At 34.0% G+C, this 20,036-nt stretch overlaps 2 protein-coding genes across 2 annotated transcripts; both read right to left on the bottom strand.

Annotated features, from left to right (window-relative positions):
* Window positions 1-2,451: 2,451 nt before the first annotated feature.
* On the bottom strand, window positions 2,452-6,164 carry LOC113691012 (luminal-binding protein 4-like). The gene is made up of 6 exons (XM_072050031.1): window positions 6,104-6,164; window positions 4,619-5,095; window positions 3,751-4,476; window positions 3,478-3,632; window positions 3,287-3,369; window positions 2,452-3,130 (listed from the first exon to the last, which is right to left on the bottom strand). The coding sequence occupies exons 1-6, from the start codon at window positions 6,162-6,164 to the stop codon at window positions 2,644-2,646; spliced, it is 1,989 nt and encodes a 662-aa protein (XP_071906132.1). The 3' UTR covers window positions 2,452-2,643.
* Window positions 6,165-10,627: 4,463 nt separating this feature from the next.
* On the bottom strand, window positions 10,628-19,616 carry LOC113690890 (condensin complex subunit 2-like). Its single transcript, XM_027209000.2, has 13 exons — window positions 19,177-19,616; window positions 18,950-19,051; window positions 17,608-17,725; window positions 16,104-16,174; window positions 15,961-16,021; window positions 15,685-15,885; window positions 15,323-15,603; window positions 15,085-15,229; window positions 14,743-14,990; window positions 14,627-14,657; window positions 13,575-13,714; window positions 11,463-11,573; window positions 10,628-11,099 (listed from the first exon to the last, which is right to left on the bottom strand). Exons 1-13 carry the CDS (start codon window positions 19,420-19,422, stop codon window positions 10,908-10,910), a joined length of 1,947 nt encoding a protein of 648 aa, XP_027064801.1. The 5' UTR covers window positions 19,423-19,616; the 3' UTR covers window positions 10,628-10,907.
* Window positions 19,617-20,036: the final 420 nt, after the last annotated feature.

The following is a 20,036-nucleotide window of genomic DNA, read 5'->3' as shown; positions in this document are numbered from 1 at the left end:
ATTGAGATCTGACAAGAAAATCCAAAAAATTTCAGATATAACATATGGATCTAAAAAACTTTTAGATATGAGAAAAAAAATAACAAAAAGCTAAACGAAACTCCCAGTAGGATAACTTAAGAAAAGAAAAAACTCTCACTAATAAATATCCGGAGAGAAAAAGCTCTCACTAGAATACCATAGGAGAAACTTTATTAAATGTAAAACAAAAATAACAGAGAAAAATGAAAGGAGATCCTGGTTTCATGCCAAGATCTCCCTTCTATGGATGAAGAAAGGTGGAAAGAAGGTTAAGAATTGTTGGCACAAAAAATCACCCACATCGAATGCAATTCTAACACATAAAAATATTTGGAAAGAGGAGGAAAATAAACACGCGACAATAACTCAATAATTTATTAATCCAATATCCAATAAGATCAATACCAAGACGAACTTTTCGCTCACAACGACTTACAAATTTCAGCTATGAGATTTTTCCTAATATTCACTCTCAAAACTCAACTCAATATACCTCAACTCTTTAAAACTATTACTTTCTCAACTCTCTTTTCAAGAAAACAACGATACATGATTCGCAATTTGTAGAGGCATCCTACTGACTCAAAATTATAAAGGAAAAGGAAACTTGCTAAACCAATTATTATCGTGACTAGTCTTATTTAAGGTTTAGCTGACTAGAGCTTGTAAACGGAACTAAACTAGAATTTCAAACTGACTAAAAACAAATAGGAAACTTCTTTGAAAATACATAGTCTAACATCAACCAAGATTGGAACTTGCGTGATGGCTTACATGAAGCAATTTTACGCGGCTTCAACGTCGAGTAATTTGGTCATATAATTAAGTTTGGTTTAATTTCCTTCAAGTGTAAAGAGAAGGTAAAGGGAACGGATCAAAGGATTAGTGTACTTGTTTAGTACACTAGTGACTGCAGATGCACTGATCCAAAGTATTTGGGAACAAAGGATTTTTTCGTGTCATGATGCCTAGATTGATCTGCACATCATTTGGACTTTGACTATGGTGCGTTGGCCTCATTCAATGACCCATTCCGTCTCAAGGTGGGCTTTATATTTTCCCACCTGCCCACAACACAGAAACATTACTAACATGGATTTGCATTCCATTTACAATAAATACAAAAGCAATTAAAAAAAAGTTTGAGGTGACTGATTTCAAAATGTACATTTGGACGTTGTATCAAACAAATTGAAGTTGTATTTATAGTTCTTTACAATGTTACATTGTACATTGTATCTTTATAAAAAAAAAAAAAAAAAACAACGAAGTAATAACATAATTCGTTGTTTACTTGAACGGGGGAAAATCGACGAAATGGTCCCTCACATTTGTAACAGGTCCCTTTTCAGTTCCTCGTATATGAAAAGACGTAAAATGGTGTCTTAAATTTATAAAAAGTTAATTTTGTTCCCTCACATATGGAAAGATAGAAATGGTTCCTCACATTTATTACAAAAATATTTTTATTAAACCTTTAGTTATATAATTTTATTTTACATAATTAAAACGTATCTGCGATGTTGTTATTATGTCATCCGATTCTCCAATTTTTAGACCCTAGCTCAACTAGTAAAGTCCACTGTCTTTCTAACCATGATTTTGACCAAGTTAGTGTTTAGCCTGAGTTTTAAAACACTATTTGAATCCAAAATTGGATTTTATTTGAGAAAAGGGATTAGGTGCTAGCACATGACCTGTTCTTTGGAGGGAAATGATGTCTTGATCCTACATGAACCCCTTATTAGGTGTGCATTATTTAGACGAAAAACTAACCAAAGATGATGTAATTAATGACATCATAAATATATCTTAATTATACAAAATAAATATATATATATATATAATTAAATTTTATTTATATTGCAAATGTGAGGGATGATTTTCCATCTTTGTATGTGTGAAGGACCAAAAATGGGCTATTTCCAAGTGTGAGAGACCAAAAACAGGACTTTTTACAATATGAGGGACCATTTCAATGATTTTCTCTAATTTGAACGGTATTTTGATGAATTCTTTATCTAGTCCTCAATAGATGTAATATTCCAATTATGTCAATGCCAACTGAATCGATGTTATTTGCTATGCATTTCAAACTTTTTCATATGTTTCATTTCTTTGTTAGTTTTGACCAGCCTATTAACTCTTCGTAAAAAATAAATATAATTTAACAAATAATAAAAGAAAAGAATGCCCTGTTTTATAATGGAACATAAACTACATGCATTTAAACTCACGATTATTTGGAGACTCGGTATCTTTTTATTTCTTTACTTTTTTCAGTTTTTCGCTTTGTAGAAGGCCAAAACTTCAAACTATACTTAATAAAAAGATCAGAAAATGGAAGCCACAATTTCAAATTACATAGTATCGAAACTGCCAATTGTAATTGAAACAACTGATTGTGAACCAAACGAAAATCTGCAATTGAATAAGTAAGAAAATTTCAAAAGAAAATATTAACCGATCATGCTGTCTAAGTTTGGCGGCCTAGTTATAAGATTTGGCTGTGGTGGGAACAACTGGCCGAAGCCCAACTGAAGCTGCCCTTTGTCCTAGCAGCTGAATGCTATACTATAACTTGGTGATAGATGCAACAATTCGCAACACCTAAACTACAATTCACAACTCATCATGGGGTTCATCTTTTGAATCAGCAGAGCTTCCAGAATTGTTCTCATACGCCCTTCTTATGATAGGATTGAACACAGTTTCCAACTCTGCCATCTTCTCATCGTAGTCTACCTTCTCTGCATTTTGATTTTCATCCAACCATTCAAGTGCATCCTTCAATGCTGTTTCAATGCTCTCTTTGTCATCAGAATCAATTTTGGCTGCAAGCTTGTCATCATCCCTGATGTTGCTTTTCATGTTGTAAATGTAGCTCTCGAGTTTGTTTCTAGAATCAATCTTCTCCTGCACCTCCTTATCCTGATCTGCGAACTCTTCTGCTTCCTTTACCATCCTATCAATCTCCTCCTGTGTGAGACTCCCTTTCTCATTGCTGATGGTAATTGAGTTCGATTTCTTGGCTGCCTTGTCCCTTGCAGTTACTTGTAGTATGCCATTCGCGTCCACCTCAAACGTGACCTCGATTTGGGGCACTCCCCTACAACACCACGATAAACGTTATTCAGGTAGTTCATATCCGCCTTGCAATAAAATCAATGACACTTTGCATCATCATCAATTGATTTTCAGTTTGTTGCATTATTTAAACAGAGAAATATTTTGACTATTCAGATGATCTAAGAGATTGTGTTACCTTGGAGCAGGTGGAATGCCAGACAGGTCGAACTTTCCAAGCTCATGACAATCTTTTGTTAAGCTCCTTTCACCTTGATAAACCTACAATTTTCCAGCAAGAAATTGGTTCTTGTTAGTGCTATTTATAGAGCAAATTAAAGATATCTTCCAATTAATTACTCAGTATAGTGATCTGTATTTTGCCATTACCCTGATTGAAACTGCTGTTTGCTGATCTTGATAAGTTGTGAAGATCTGAGACTTCTTGGTTGGAATGCCGCTGTTTCTTGGAATCAATTTTGTCATGACTCCACCAACAGTCTCAATCCCCAGACTCAAGGGAGTAACATCAATGACAAGTACATCTGCAGAAAACAAAATACAGAACCAAATGGATGTCATATTCAGTTTCTTTCCCAAAATTAAACCTATTAAATTTGAACAGCGGCTCTTTAAACAAAGAGCTCTATAAAAATCACTTGCCTTTAGTTTCTTCGCCACCATGACCACCGAGGATTGCGCCTTGAACTGCAGCCCCATGAGCTACAGCCTCATCTGGATTGATCCCCTTGCTTGGTTCTTTCCCGTCAAAGAAATCCTTCAACAGTTGTTGCACCTTAGGAATCCGAGTGCTCCCTCCAACCAATACAATTTCATCAATGTCAGTCTTCTTCTCCAAGCCTGCGTCCTTCAAGGCTTGCTTCACCGGTGCCATGGTCTTTTTAAATAAATCCATGTTCAGTTCTTCAAATCTCGCCCTCGTTAGTGGCTCGGAGAAGTCAATTCCATCGAAGAGTGACTCAATCTCAACGCGCACTTGGTGCTGGTTACTCAAGGCCCTCTTAGCTCTTTCACATTCCTTTCTGAGCTTCCCAAGAGCCTTCTTATCATTGCTGATATCTTTGTTGTACTTCTTCTTAATCAATTTCACAAAATAGTCCATTACTCTCTGATCAAAATCTTCTCCTCCCAGATGAGTGTTGCCATTGGTGGAAAGAACCTCAAAAACACCTCCATCAAGAGCTAATATGCTAACATCAAAAGTACCACCACCAAGATCAAAAACTAGAATATTCCTTTCCTTTTCTTGCTTATCAAGACCATAAGCAATTGCAGCTGCTGTTGGCTCGTTAATAATCCGAACAACGTTTAGCCCTGCAATTGTTCCTGCATCTTTTGTAGCCTGCCTTTGTGCATCATTGAAATAAGCTGCAAACACAAAATACACAGCCAATTGTAAATTTGTAATGAGATTAGAAAACCAACTTTAACTGTTCTTGTTTATTCTGATCTTTTGATTCTTGTGGACTAAAACGGGCGGAATTCGAAGTATCTGAAATTGATAACGTACCTGGAACAGTAACAACTGCATTCTTAACTTCTTTTCCCAAATAAGATTCAGCTGTTTGCTTCATCCTTTGCAGCACCATAGCACTGACTTCCTCAGGACTTAACAATTTCATCTCACCGTTTTTCATCTTAACATCAATATAAGGCTTCCCATCTTTGTTAAGAACCTTATAAGGCAACAGTTTCATATCCCTTTGAACCTCAGGATCATCGAACTTTCGTCCAATAAACCTCTTAACATCAAAAACAGTGGATTCAGGGTTAAGGGCCGCCTGATTTTTTGCAGCCTCTCCAATCAACCTCTCAGTATCAGTGAATGCAACCCATGATGGGGTGATTCTGTTTCCTTGGTCGTTTGCTATGATCTCAACGTTGCCGTTTCGATACACACCGACACAAGAATATGTAGTCCCAAGATCAATGCCTATCACTGTCCCAAGATTTTGCTTTTGAGTACCCTCTGCAGCTAATGCTATCCCTGCCAAGAATTCTTCAAAATTTTCCAAAAAAATAAAAAAAAAATTGATTAGAGATTTCCCATTCATCTTTACTACAAATTCGAGTAAAACAAGCTGTGCAATTATTGATGTTGGTTTTCTGGATAGTAATAAATACTAAAAATATCATTGCCATAAAAACTCGAAAATTCTTAAGGACATTAATCTTTGTAATCTTTGTGGTTTGCACAACAATTAAACGGGTAAGTATTACCAATAAAACAATAAAGAGGTTAATATTCTTTTTCCAGGTAGGGGAAATTTGTTGCAGATTAGCACAAAGCAATTGGATTATGAAATTGTTACTTGTTAGTACTACACTACTACTGATCTTTTTTTCTTTCTAAGCGCAATACATGAAACTATTTTTTTTTCTTTCGAAGAATATTTCGTAAAATTATTAGTTTTGAGTTTTGACTATCTATGCTTATATGAAAGTACACATGCAAAACAAAAATAAAAACCCAGAAAATATAAAATCAAAAAGTCGAACAAAGTCGTGTGAATCACATAATTCAATAATGTTACGTTAACAACTGATGGGAAACTTTTTTTTTTTTTTTTTTTTTTTATAAAGGGGTAAGAATCATGCTAGTGTTCGTTGCTTAGGACTAGAGATTGTTCAAATCAGAATTTAGTTTTAAGCTACAAACTAATGATTCAAATTCTAGTTGTAGATTTCTAAAACTAATAATTAGCCAAACCAAGAAAGAGAAAAGAAAAGTTATCTTAGTTAACCATTGAAACGAGAAACTCAGAAGACCAACCAAGATAATAGAGCTATACTAAGAAATTGATGAGGTTTATTAATAATCATTGCAACGAAGCTTTACTCACATAATAATAAACATGGCAAAAAAAAAAAAAAAAATCTGGGGATGCCTAGAAACAGATACTAATTACAATTAAGATTTATTTACATAATAACAAACAGCCATGTTTGAACTAAAAAAATAAAAGATGAGAAGAAAACCATTATGTATTAACACCTGAAACGAAGAGAAGAAGAAGCCAGCAAGCTTTATTCTTCACGGAAGAAGAATAAGCCATTGTTGTGAATATATTTATGAAACAAAATATCAAGAATGACAAACTAAAAATAATGTATTGCTATTTGAAGGTTGGGTATATGATATGCTTTTGTGGGCTGGTGGTACGTGAATTTATAGACTTGCATGGCGAGAAAATTGACAAGAATTTCACGAATCCTATTGAGATTTTGAATTGGTTGGGGTGACGTGTTTTTAAAAAATGAATAAATTTGATTGGTTCAAACACTTTGCATAGCGTCACTTTGCTAAATCTTAGAAGGGAGGGATTACACTTCTTTTCCAATTCTAATTGGGTTTATATTACATATTTAATTTTACTTTTTTTCTTCTTTGAGTATGGTTGGGTTTACTCTTTCTACCACAAAAGGGAAAAGATTAAAAATGGATAAAAAGAAAGGGGTTTCCAATTCAACTTAAAAGAATGTTTAAGAAGTTTTATTCCTAATCGTTCACCTTATTATGGATTCTTAAAAAAAGTAGCATAGTGAATATAACAAAGGGTTGGACTAAATCCACGCTCCTAGTATTAAAATGACAATAAAGCCCATAGTCGTTTTATAAAAACTTCTTTCAATGTAAAAACTTGTCTTTCATACAACAAGAGATGTTTAAAAAATCAATTACAAATTTTAATTAATTTAAATTGTTTAATACCATCATCCTAATTATATATTGATCCGCTAGTATTTTCTAAAATTATACTTCAATCAACTTTGAAGTGCAATGTGCCAAAAAGGTAAAAATATTCTTAAAACAATTTTAAAAAAGAAAATCTCTCATCTCTTCTTACATGATTAAAATAGATAAAAACAACCAAATAAGAGGAAAAAAATAAATGCCATCAAAGTGAATGAAAAAATGTCGGAAATTTTAAAACCATTCATAATTTTGTAAATTTTAAACCCAAATTAACACCCTATACATTTTTTTAACACCCTAATTTTTTATCAAAAGGGTTTCTACCAAGCTCCATAAATGCTATAGGTTTTTGGTCAACTTAGTTGTAAGGGTGTGAATTTAGATTGTAGAAGTGTGGAATTAACCCCATCCTATAACAAAACATTACTCAACAAAATTTCTAAGTGCTGTTTAAAATTGGGATAATTTCAGGTTCTAAGTGCTGTTTAAAATTGGGATAATTTCAAAACCCTCCCTTGAGGTTTTTCACAATTTCACCTAGTTTTCTTGAGATTTCAAAAATTACACATACCTTCCTTTAAGTTAGTATTATGGCAACAAAAATTATTTTGTGGTCAAAATTTTGAATGAATAAATCTAAAACGCCCTCATGAAATTGTGAAGTTCATTTTACTTTCCCATAAAATTCTTAAAAATTTTGAAACATAAACAACATCACAAAACCACTTTCAACCCTAGTCTCTACTATCCCAAACCTTCCACATTTTCACATTTCGAATTAGTACCATTATCTCTTTGACCACTACCACCATCAGTTCCTAAATTCTAAAACCTCAAATTAAACGAAAAAATCAGCACTTTTAAATCTGAAAAAATTTCACCAACTGCATTAATATAACATCCTATTCCTCAAATGTTAGAGTACTAACGTTAGTCTCATCATTCTTAAACTTTCAATTCATATCTTCTTCTACTCATCTGTAAATCCTTCAAACAAAACTAGAATAAATTTGTAATATGTTTCAAATTGTGTTTATAACATAATTGGTTATTCCTTGAGTGAACCTTATTTTAGTTTCCATTTAATGTCTAATTGTGTGACATGCATTCATAAGCACAAGATTAGGAGCGGATTATTTAATTGCATGAAAAATGTGGATATGTTAAGCTTATTATGATTATTTTATAAGGCCTAGGAATTTGTCAGAAGCTAGGTGAAAACCTCAAGGATGCTAGGTGAAGTTGTTAGAAACTTTAAGGGAGGTTTCTGCAATTATCCCTTTTAAAATTCTTTATAAGATGAAGTTTAATTTCCGTATCTTCTAAAAAAAATAAAAATCCATAACTGATTGGATTTCCGATAGTTTCAACTTTCAAGTATTAAAATGCATTTAACCTCTTTCAGGATGAAAATTTAAAAGTTTTTAATATGTTGTCAGAAAATGTTAGTCCAGATGGAAAATATGATTTTCTTTTTCACCATCTTTTCTATTTTTTGCTTGAATAGTTGCCAACAATATACAAAGAAATCAAAGGATGATTGCCACTTTAAATGGAGATAACAAACTTCTCTTCGCAAAATATTGTGAAAGCATGTGACAAATTTAAAGCGGTGCCAGAATAGACTTTTGGTTGCTGAACAATCCCTGCTGTTTGTTGATATCGTAAAAAATTTGTTTTGAAAGGTATATAATCTAGAAGCCTCGAATTCTTTTATCTACCTTATGTGGAAAAAATGGTAACCAAGTGATAAGCAATTATTTACACTATATCTTTCTTAAATTTTTTTTCATCTCTTTTAGAGTTACAAATACTTAATAGGGATAATTTCAGAAACCTCCATTTGGATTTCTTATAATATCACTTAGCACTCTACAGGTTTCTAAAAATCTCACTTACCTCTTTTAGATTGACACTTTTTGTGACATTTGAGCCCCTTTTGTGGAAAAGCAAGAGAGAAATTGCTTTTCTTCCAATACTACCCTTGTGTTATTCTATTTATGAAACTTACATCAACAATAAAAATTAAAAGACGGCTAAAAGATGTAGCTAAAAATCTCTAGAAATTGCTTATATTCTTTTCAAAAAAAAAGAGAAAAACAACATAGGCAATATTTTGATATTTGGTCATGAGATCCTTTTTTGATTAATATTTTTAATGCTGGCTTATATATATATATATATATATATATATATATATATATATATATATATATATATATGTTAGGCTTTACATACAAACCACACAAATAACAAAGATAATTTTAATTTAAAGTACAATTTTGATTACATTATGTATACAAACAATACTTCCTCAAAACCTTGCTTGACTTCCTTAAGTCGGTCCGGCAAAATTTTCTAAGGTGTAAATTACTTACTAAAATCCTTTGCAGCAGTTGACATTACTAAATTTAACTTAACGATCTAATTACAGAGGATTAGGGACTAATATTGGATGGTCATTTGGTTATTATTGTTTATAGTTTTTGGGTTAAAAATTCTCTTTTAATTTGGGATTTTTGGTTAAATAACTATTAAAAATGCCAGGGTAATGTCATCAATTTATGACCATTGAAAGGGATATCTAACCTTGTCAAGCTAATAGGGGAGGTAAGTGAGATTTTAGAATCCTTGGGGTGCTAAGTGATATTAGAAGAAACCTCAGGAGAGCTTTTTGAAATTATCCCCACTTACTAATCAGCAAACTAACTAAACGTGAATGTGAGACTTTTATTCTTGGATCATATAGTCCAGCTCTTTTTTGTAACTAAACCAAAATTTGAAGCATCATCTTTTGCACTTAAAGGACATTATTGTTTCTTTGATATATAAAAGGGACATATAATTCAAAAAAATTAAGTGCTTGTTGTTTAAGGGGTTAATAGCTCTTCTAAACATTAGTGATAGCAGATTCCTAGATCTTGAAAATTTTTTTTTTTATCATTAAATAACAGATTCTGAGGTCTCGATGAAATAATTTTTGAACGTTAAGAATAGCAGATTCCAATATTTGAACAATTAAACCTACTCATATAAGAGAACAATTTGCTTTAGCTCCTACATGTCTTGTAGATGGCAAGGTTGACGAGTGGCTGAGCCAAGGTAGAGAGACTTGAACATGGCACTTTTGATGTCGTTTATCATCTCAAATACCCAGTCAGAACATTAGGGATTTCAATCTTTGACAGAGCATGCATATTAGTTGTAATATCAAACCATGCATGGATAGACCTTTTTTTGCATACAATCCAATGCAAATTATGGCTAGCACTTTGTCACTTGCTAATAACATGGGCTTGATTTATATGATCACGCAATCTATAGTTTTTTTCAAGATGTTTTAATAGAAACAGAAATAAAAAATTGAAAGGAATTTCTGTGGATTAGAAACGGCTACCAAAAAGATCAAAACCAGGTGAAAGAAACAAAAAGAGATACTGGCGCATGTGAAGTGGATACTGATACAATAACAAAGTGATTATTACAAGAGAATCATCAAATGCCTATCTTAATGGTAGCTGCATCAAGGTTCATATCATTGAATTTAAATTGTCTCACTTTGATGTGATTCTACGTTATTTCAGAACCATCCCATGCAAACTGTCACAAATTCGAGCTACACGTATCCTCTTCATGAAACGAAACAACTGGAGATAAAGAGAGGTGCCAGTTATCGTGAATTTAAGCAACATTAGACTAATTCTCCATTTGGTTCTAGTCCTTACCTAGGAAATGCAGTCCGGAAAAAGTGACCAGATGACAATGAAAAGCAAGAATTGAGGATTTGATTGTGCTTGGAAAGAACAATAATGACAATCTTGCTGACAGATCATCGCAACCAAAGCCAACAAATTTGACATAGGTTTAAGCAGAAACCAAGAAAGTAAATTTGTTAGTCAAGCACCACATTTCATTACATCTACGGATGCTACATCTTAGGTACAGATGGTTGATTCCCAGTCTAAACCATATCAATGGTACAGTAGGAATCTGATAGGAGGAAGAACAACAATATACATTGTAATATACACTTCCAAAAGAAGGCACTTGCAGATGAGCCGGTGAAGCTTGAAAATGCAGCTCCCAAAACCATATTATGAATCTAAAGATGAATACTGAGATCATCCAAGTTAGCAGACCCGTGGATCCACAACCCATGCTCATTTGCAAGATGCAATAAGCATATGAAACACAAATGAGGAGAGATGTCTCGAACAGATGATGCTGCTCTGCAGTCACTTGGAAAAGTTGCTAAAATTTGCTTGAAAGATATTTTGTGGTCTTCCGAGTTTTCCTGTTTGCATTTATAAAACAAAGAAAAAGAACATAAGACAATGTGATAAAAAGCCCTCAGCCTATGACCACCATTCATATTAACTGTGTATTGGAAAGCTTGGGAAATGAGGATAATATGACAATTGAACAGCATGAATATTGCATGTTGTTGGAGGAGCAGGCAACTAGCTATTTGCAATAATGGTTAATAGTCATTGAGTTGATCATCTTAGTCATCATTATGTTGGCCAAATATTGAATATACGTCTATGGTATTAAAGGTAATGTATGCTAACTTGGGCTCTAGAACTTCCACGTAGACAACTGTGCAGAATATGTATTAAAGGTAAAGTACCCTGATTTAAGGAAAATGTTAAGTTACCTGCACTTCTGCCAGATTTTTTTCTCTTATATGGTCCCACAGGGTTTCCTTAAGTGCCTGAACGTCAACCTGTTTTGATGTTTTGTCATACTGCACTTCAATCTTGTTAACCTGTTAGTGTACAAAAGCTCATGTGTTAGCAAACTTAGAAAACAGATTAACCCTACTTAGTAAGTTAACTTTGCAACAACTAGATTAAAACTAGAAAAAAAAAATGTGGGGAGTGCATTGTTTGAATTGGAAGCATTTTAAAAAGTTAATGAAGGAAAATGAACTTATATCGTATAAAAGTTGTCCAGGCTCTTTATTCACAACGCAAGAACTAATAGAGTTAAGCTTCCAGTCAATCAAGTAACATGGATAGATGGTGCCTGATTTTTGCTTTCTCAAGCTTCTAAGGAGCCACAAAGCAGCCCCAAGGGGGGAACTACTGCATTTAGACAATATCGTTCAATTTCAATTTTCTCAAGCATATTAAAGAAGGACCACTATAACCAGAAAAGCCCAACATGTAGATCTCATTACTTCCTCAAGGATCAGCTCAAAAGTAATTAAAAAAAAAATGTGTTCAAGGTTTTCTATTTCTTTGGGTTGGCTACCATCAAGAGCGATTGATAACAAGAATATCTCAGGCAATATTAAGTTGCTGACGAATTAGGAAGAACTCTTTGGAGTGAGACATTTTGTTCTAAGTGCCAAAACCATCATCTAGGCAAATCAGTTTCATGAACTTAAGCATTATACACCAACAAAATGCTGTACAACTCTCAACTGCATCGTCTGTCCTGTGATTTGTCTTAATATTCAGCTGCACTACTGCAACCATATGAAAATTCATCTGTAGCAACCCTTTTTGTCAAAAAAATGTATACTTGATCTTAAATGTAGATAAAAATGGGCACAATGAAGGGTTCCAGTACGAAAGACACACAAGGCAAATTCATGCTTAGACAAAGAATAGGTCAGCCAGAGCTCAATATGACAAGATGCTGGAGAGATAACATTAAACACAAAAATTGCACCTCTTGTCATTGATATTCTTCATGTGGGACTTCCGAAAATAAATTTTCATATCTACATATCAGATCATAACAGATACCTCACGAATGAAATTGTGGTGGGGAAGCAGAAAAATTATGAACTTCACAAAATTTAAAATTCTGAGTTCATAAGGTTGTCCATGATCAATGTATTAAAGCTAAGGCTGGATTGCAGGTTTGCTTATACATTGATTATTTGCACAAGACATCAAACCCATAACAAAAAACAGACTAAAGATTCCATAGCCCAGATAGGTTCTCATTACTTTGATGAAGAATCATGAAGAATCTTCTAAAAGAAAAGAGTCCATTTTTCATTTTCAACCTGAAATACAATCTCATGAAGAGATAATTTCTCTATGCATATGGAAGAAGATCTTTTTAGCGTGCTTCCTTCTAAGATTTTTTATACAGTTCACTGGATGAACTCATTAGAAATACAACATTGTTAGGCTACCTTTTTTAGACAAATATTGCTTTAAGGTACTTCCTTACAAGGCAGTTTATGATAGACTAGTGATAATTGCAACATGTTAGGATTCAGATAAGCAGTTACAACAAGCTAATACAACAACAAAAGGAGAATTTTCTAGAACCAAAAATTAACAAATATCAAATAACTGAGAAGAGAAACCACAAAATTCAGTATTTGTGCACTTAGAGCTGTTTCAATTGATTGGACAATTAAACAAGAAACGAAAAAAGTAAGTTACACACATTCAAAAGCTCTTTCCTATTAGGCTTGTCCATGTCCTCTAATCATTACAATTAATCTGGCAACTACCAAAGGTCAACAATCATTAATTACTTTAGAGTCAAGACTTCCATTCTAATGTATTAAATTCAGGAGTATTTGTAAGTTTTTGACACAACATAATGTAATAAATCATGCTTAACACTACATCCCTGGTTCAAAGTGGCCAATAGTTAATAAGACAATGGGAGCAGTATGTAGTAATAAATCCAGCAGTATACGGTGTCGAGAGTAATAGTTGACAACTCAATTTTAAGCGCCTCAGTTTTAATCTTCAGTCAATTTTAGTATTTAGGATTGAAATGATAAAAAGCCAACCTGCCGGGGCTGAGAGACAAGGTTGCTTAAGTCTTCGACATTGCCATAAGCACTTTCATGATCCGAAAAGCAATCAAACCCATTTTGATCATCCCATGATGGCATTGCTCCATAATCATCTTCTTGTGGACTTGATTCATCTGAACATACAGCCAGATTTAATCATCAAAAAGCAGTAATTTATTTCTATATAAATGAAACTGGCCATGTCAGATTACATTGTCCTAGAAACAACATATTCTGAAGACATGCAATATAGATTCGCTACAAAGGAAACCAAGTGTGGAGTGACTCACTTTGCTACTAATTTTAGAATCCAAAAAATCAGGCATTGAAGCAAAATAAAATCTAACTGGAAAAGAGTGTCATTTTACTTGAGAAAATTATATTTCTCAAATTAAGCAACATGTTTGTAACTCATTTGGACATTATAGAATTCATAATTCACTTTGACATAAATGTGTGGCCAATTCCATTACTTGAACCAACAATTAAACCAACATTGGCTTTGATAATTATGTGAAATTTGCAAGACAAATCTACACGATTCCATAAGTTTATCCCAGGCTGACTCATATCCTATATATATGAAATTGGTCTGAACTTACAGGATACTACCCTGAAAGCTTTCAGAATCATAAAATTTCCATTGAACTCATTTTAGGGCGATTTTCATTCTAAAAAAAACGTAACAACTTTTGTATTGAGACTCAATCAGATTATTAGTCCTCTGTTTATTTCTTTCCTCATGCAACTGCCATGAATATTGTTTCTATTTCAAGTTCTCATTGGATGACCATTCTTTCTCCATTGTGACATGATTTAAAGAGATTGGAAACAGATGCATACACATTGTTGAACTCAAGAAAAATCCATTTGTTTATCATGGCTTTGTAGCTATATTACAGATGTGAGTAGCACTAACAGTCTAACACCATATTTGCAAAAGAAGAACGGTGCAGTCAGTTGTTGATACAGAAGATGGGCTGCAATGCTTGTAGCATGTGTATTCTAGTGAACCTGAACAAAATCGACAAAAGGATAAAGCTTACCAGGAACTTTCCTTCTTCTCCTCCCAAGGCACTATCAATAAGAAAAAATCAACCAATGAAATAGATTATCTTAAAGAGGAATATGCTATACAGTTCTCATTTATAAGTGATTGTACCATAACATTGGGTAAAAGAAACAACTTCACAAGATCCTCTGGTTGATAATGGCAATCTTCTGGAAGTCTTGTATTACAAGGTGCTCTATTTGCAGGCAGTAGAAGTGACTTCGGGTTCTTTGGGGGAGCAAAGACATTGGACATATCAGCATCCAAGGCTTTAGTAAAATCAATATCAGATTCAATTTTTCTACTCTTTGATTTTTTGGCCTTTACTGGTGATGCATCATCTTCATTCTCTGGAATTTCTGAACCATTAAAAAAGTCAACATTGAACTCATCATAACACCAGTAATGATAATAACAACTAGCACAAGACTAACAAAAGACTACCACATGTACCTTTTGCCTTCCGATACTTCCAATGATCTGGACCAGCCCAGGCATTTTGCCTTGATAAAAGTCCCAAACTTAAAAATAAATAGTCATCTACTTTCTCAAATCTGTCATCTACATCACATTCACTGAAAACACATGGTTCACCATCCTGCAAAAGTTATCGAAATCATTCCTGAAAAATCTGTCCGCATTAATCATGATTGGTAAAGATACATAGCTTGCAGCCAAGAATATTTTGTACCCCATGTAGGCTTGGCAAAATCTGACCCCCATCATAGGTTCCTTCATCCACCAAACTTGTTTCTTCATCCTGATCCAAGCCCCCACAATTTTCACATGCACCATTATCAAACTCAAAGCAATCCTCAGCTCCCTTAACTTGTCCTGGTGATTTTTCTACAGAAGAACATGGTTCACATGGTGGTCTTCGATTATCCTCATCAAAAAGGTTAACTATATCCTTAAGAGTGGGTGAAATCTCCTCCTTCTCTGGGATGTTAAACACCATCTGTTCTATGGTATCTGCATGTAAAATTTAAGCATTACAGAAATGTTATGCTCTCCCATGACTCAGAAACAGGATAGATTGCAAAAAGAACACACCTCTCATGAAAGTTATATCAATTGTTTCAGATCTGCCACGTTCAATTGCAGGCAATGTGCACTTTCCAGGTAACTCAAGTGAATCAAAAAGGACCTGGCAGTTACCATATACTCCAAGATTGTTCAATAGAAGACCCTTTGCTCCACCTTCGTCAAATTGTGCTGATGTCTGATGATACAGAGGATCCACAGCAAAGGCCACTAAAGAACAAGCACATTTCATCATGTTTATGCAGTACTATTATCCACAGAATATTAAGAAGGATCCAGACTCACCATCAAACTTTTTAACATTTAGTGCCTCAAATGATGACTCAAGCGTCGACAAAGGTGACAGCTGCAGTTATTCACTTTGCAAATTCAGATGCTAGTATTCATGACTTTGTAGTAAAACACTTATACTAGAGGAAGATATTAACCTTTCTCTCTTGGTCTTTCTTTGAATGACCTTCCTCATGACTACTGTCAATGACATCTTCCAAAGTGTTGTCTGCCATAGAAACCAAACTCTAAGGAACTAATAGATGAGATAAATAAACCAGCTCATGCCACAAGTTGATGTTATAAGCTAAACTACAAAGGTCATTAAATTGAGGACCAGAATGACTAAGCTTAGTATAAGCATGCTTTGTAGATGTTTGGTCTTTTTCCTACTTTACCAACTATTTATACATTTAACCTGTTTTAATCTTTGCCATGTCTGATGATTGCTTAGTTGCATGGTCAGTTTGTTGAGTTAGAAGCATGGGATAACTGCACACAATTTGGTCAAGACAAACTACTCACTATGCTTCTCATAGTATCTTAAATCCTTCCCCTCTTCAGCCCAATGCACTACCCCCACTTCCGCTAAACCTCCTTTCCTATCATATTATTCCAATCTTCTTTGTAAGTGGTATTTGCTGAATTATGCTGAAGTAGAGGAGTTCTTTGCTGAATTTTCCAAAATATTGAAATATCCAGGGTTTCCAAAATGAAAGGCAGCTAAACAAAAATAAAAAATTGAATTAAAATCAAATGTACAATCGACATTAACATGTATGACTTACAATTTATTATTTGTTATCTAAGATAATTACGTATGTTATCGTTGTATATCCAATCTATATTAGTGTGAGCTTTACTTCAATTAAGCATGTGCTTCGCTTTTGAGATAATAGCCCCAGGAGGCCTTGATCTCTGCTCATTTGAATACCGCAACTAGAAGACCATGAGAGCTAAATTTGCTAATAGACAAAGGACATCCCATGATTAATTAGATAGGAACAAAGCAAAGGCTGACAGCATAGCTGACAAAATTAGTTCCACATAGCAACCACTTGACATGATGACAAGATACAGCTCAAGATAGCCTTTCCACCACAATTTTCACTTAGTTACTGAATCCTGTTTCTACTTTCAATTTGTAGATGAGTAAGTCCCATTGTAAACCACAAACAGGATTCAACTTGTAAACACAAACTGATTAAGATAATGAGAAGGACAGAATAGTAACTTTTGCTTATTAAAGAGAGAAAAATCAGATTATATGAAAATTTGGAAGCTTTCTTTTGATTGAATAATTCTGGATTAAAAAAATAAAGACGAAATAGCAACTATTTGGCCTTTTTCAAGGAATCCTTTTATATTGAAGCCAAATTCATGGCATTAAATGAAGAACTGACAGTTGACCCATTGATTTACAAAAGTACTAATGTGTATTTTATTTCTTGCTTCGCTTTTATAACCATCAACCTCATACCATTTTGTATCATATACTATTTAATCTTTTAAGTTTATTATGGCTGGTCTTCCTATATGACAAAAAGTTAGAGAACCATTGCAACTAGAAGGCACGTGGGCAAAGGATGTATTTCTCTTCTGAAAGAGTATGCACAGAGAAAGTAAACTCCTTCTTGCTCTAAAAGGGAGTAAATGTCTTACCTTTCTCATTTTCTTGACCAACTCGATTAATCCCTCCAAGTACCTTATATGCCTCTGAATGCACAGAATCCACCCTCATTGAGTAAATCTTTACTCCAGCTTCAAGGGTACAACTTGCCTAGAATACGAGAAAAAAATAAAAAACTAGATGTGCTCATGCTTTTAGTGTTAATAGTACTGGCTTCTAATGCAAAATCAAGGACCTTATATGCTAAATTTTGGCCTCATGATCAAAGTTTATGCTTTTTATTTTTCATTTAACAGCAAAAATGCACATTTTAGCTTTAGTTTCATTCCCATTTTTGTGGAAAAGCATCATTTTGAAGAGCTGTTTATCAGAGAAAAGAGTGAGAGCAACACAAAAAGTGCAAACTAAGCATCAAGTGTTTATTATTCCAATAAAATGATATAAAGAAACAGCAAATTACTCTCATCCACAGACACCAACAGACCCAAATAATACTAGAACTAGAGTCATTCATAATCTAAAATCTCTCTAAGGATCTTAGTTTTATTTAAGCTAAAGTTTTCTTTGACATGTTGCTTCAGTTCTATGCTCTTAGATGATTTTAACCTGAAAAAAGCTACTCACACAGAAGCATCCTCTAACATCTTCTTCATCTCAGCTTTTGCTTTTCAAATTTTTGAAGACACAATCATTCGTCCATTCATCAAACAATATTTGCAGCAACATCCATTTGTAAGCAGCCAGTAAAGCTAAAGGAAATTACTAACTCTCTGTATCCATTTCTAAGTCTACCATGAGTGATTAAATATAAAATCCCAGTTCAGGGTGATAAATTCTGTACTCAATTCAAGCAGTGATTCCGTAAATTATTTTTTTCTATACCTGGTTGCCTCCACAAGAAAATTCATATTAACAAGCCATAAACCAAGTCTTCTGATGCCTCACAACTCAGCATAAGCAATTGACAAGCAAATGATATTTACATACTCAATCCCACATTATTATTACAGCGCTTTCAGCAAATCCTACTACTTGATGCTATCACACAGCTTAGTCATCAGGATTCACAGCAAATACATAAGATAGACAAAAGGGTAGCTGCTTCCTAGTTCTTTCCCCTCTTTCAAAAGAAAATACATGTACTTTGAAAATTACACCAAAAACCACAAAAGAGGAAAGAACATAAGCATCATTTTTTCATAAATTAAGTTAACAAACCAACAAAAAACCATCGCAAAAAAGAAAAATTCTTCTCTTTGTTTGGTTAAAAACTGCCCAGCAATTATTATTATGCCTTGCAAAGAAAAAAACTTGTATTTATGCGTATAATCTCCTATTCGTAGCAAAATGAACTGAACTTTTAACAATAAATACCTTCTGAAAATTAGTCTCGGCATCATTTTCTTCTTCAACTTTAATAATCTCGCATAGATGATCTATCAAATTCAGCTCCCACGTATTCTTTTGATTAATTTTCTGCACCAAAAATAGTTTAAAAATGCAAACTTTTACTCATTCTAATAAATACCCAAAATTCCAACAACTAATATACACGCAAAAAGAATTCATCATACATAATTTCAGAGAAAGAAAAAACAGACATTTTCACTGGCAAGTTTGATGCAATTGTGGAACAATTCTAGAATCTGCTGCTTATCGAGGAAGGACTCATTTGCAGTGGCTACAGCGGGAGGACCGGCGGCGGCAGGCTTGCGTCGGATGGCTGCAGCACGGGCAGCGCGTGCTTGAGCTCTTTCGAGTTTGTCATCATTAGAGCCCAAGAAGAAAGGGCTCGACGGCGAAAACGGGCCTCTTTGCTTCGGGTTCGGGCTTAGGGCTTCAGCCATTTCAACTGTCAATTTTCTTCAATACCTCAATATGAACAAACCAAATTTGTCTAATTCCTGGGGATTTCAAAACTGCATGCACTAAAATCTGTCCGGCTGTGTATTTATTAGCCGTGCCGGAGAACTTTCGCCTGCGCCTGGAAGGCGAGTGGTTGTGGGAGTGTGAGAGTGGGTTACTTGTGTGTGTTGTGTGTGAGAAATTTCGAAAATGAGTTCTTCCCTCCTCTGCATTTGAATATGCGAGGGGATGAGAAGTTGGGTTGGGCTTCAAATAAATTGGACTTGGACCAAGGGAGTTGATAAATGGACTAATTAATTATAACGGGCCTTATGTTGACCAGACTTTGCACAAACCAAAATTAGAGAGAGAAAGATGAGGACCAAAAAAAAAAATAATAAAAATTATAGAGAAAGATGAAAAAAATTCTCTAATTTGTCAAAGGATAGTTGATATTTGATTAAAATTATACAGTCAGTAAATTAATCCAGAACTGTAAGCAAAGCTAGTAAATTTAGTAGCACTAGAATTTGCCTTGAAATTTTGTTTTTAAATAAAGAAGAAATTTGCAGCAAATTTCTGGTTTTTTTTTTTTTTTTTGACTTCCCACCCCTTT

This window comes from Coffea arabica, chromosome 5c (assembly GCF_036785885.1).
Source record: "Coffea arabica cultivar ET-39 chromosome 5c, Coffea Arabica ET-39 HiFi, whole genome shotgun sequence".
Taxonomy (NCBI): Eukaryota; Viridiplantae; Streptophyta; class Magnoliopsida; order Gentianales; family Rubiaceae; genus Coffea; species Coffea arabica.
Note: the sequence above shows the minus strand (reverse complement) of the source record. Positions and strands in the feature narration are given on the sequence as shown.

Bases quoted from the DNA above. Each gene is read 5' to 3' on its own strand.
- LOC113691012 (XM_072050031.1), bottom strand. From the start codon at position 6,164: ATGGCTTATTCTTCTTCCGTGAAGAATAAAGCTTGCTGGCTTCTTCTT. The intron at 5,096-6,103 runs GTGTTAATACAT...AATTCTTGGCAG, and splicing joins TCTTCTTCTCTTCGTTTCAG to GGATAGCATTAGCTGCAGAG. The intron at 3,131-3,286 runs GTAACACAATCT...GTGGTGTTGTAG, and splicing joins GGCATTCCACCTGCTCCAAG to GGGAGTGCCCCAAATCGAGG.
- LOC113690890 (XM_027209000.2), bottom strand. From the start codon at position 19,422: ATGGCTGAAGCCCTAAGCCCGAACCCGAAGCAAAGAGGCCCGTTTTCG. The intron at 14,991-15,084 runs GTACATGTGGTA...TTAATGGTTCAG, and splicing joins GAAGTATCGGAAGGCAAAAG to AAATTCCAGAGAATGAAGAT. The intron at 11,574-13,574 runs GTTGGCTTTTTA...GTACACTAACAG, and splicing joins TTGTCTCTCAGCCCCGGCAG to GTTAACAAGATTGAAGTGCA.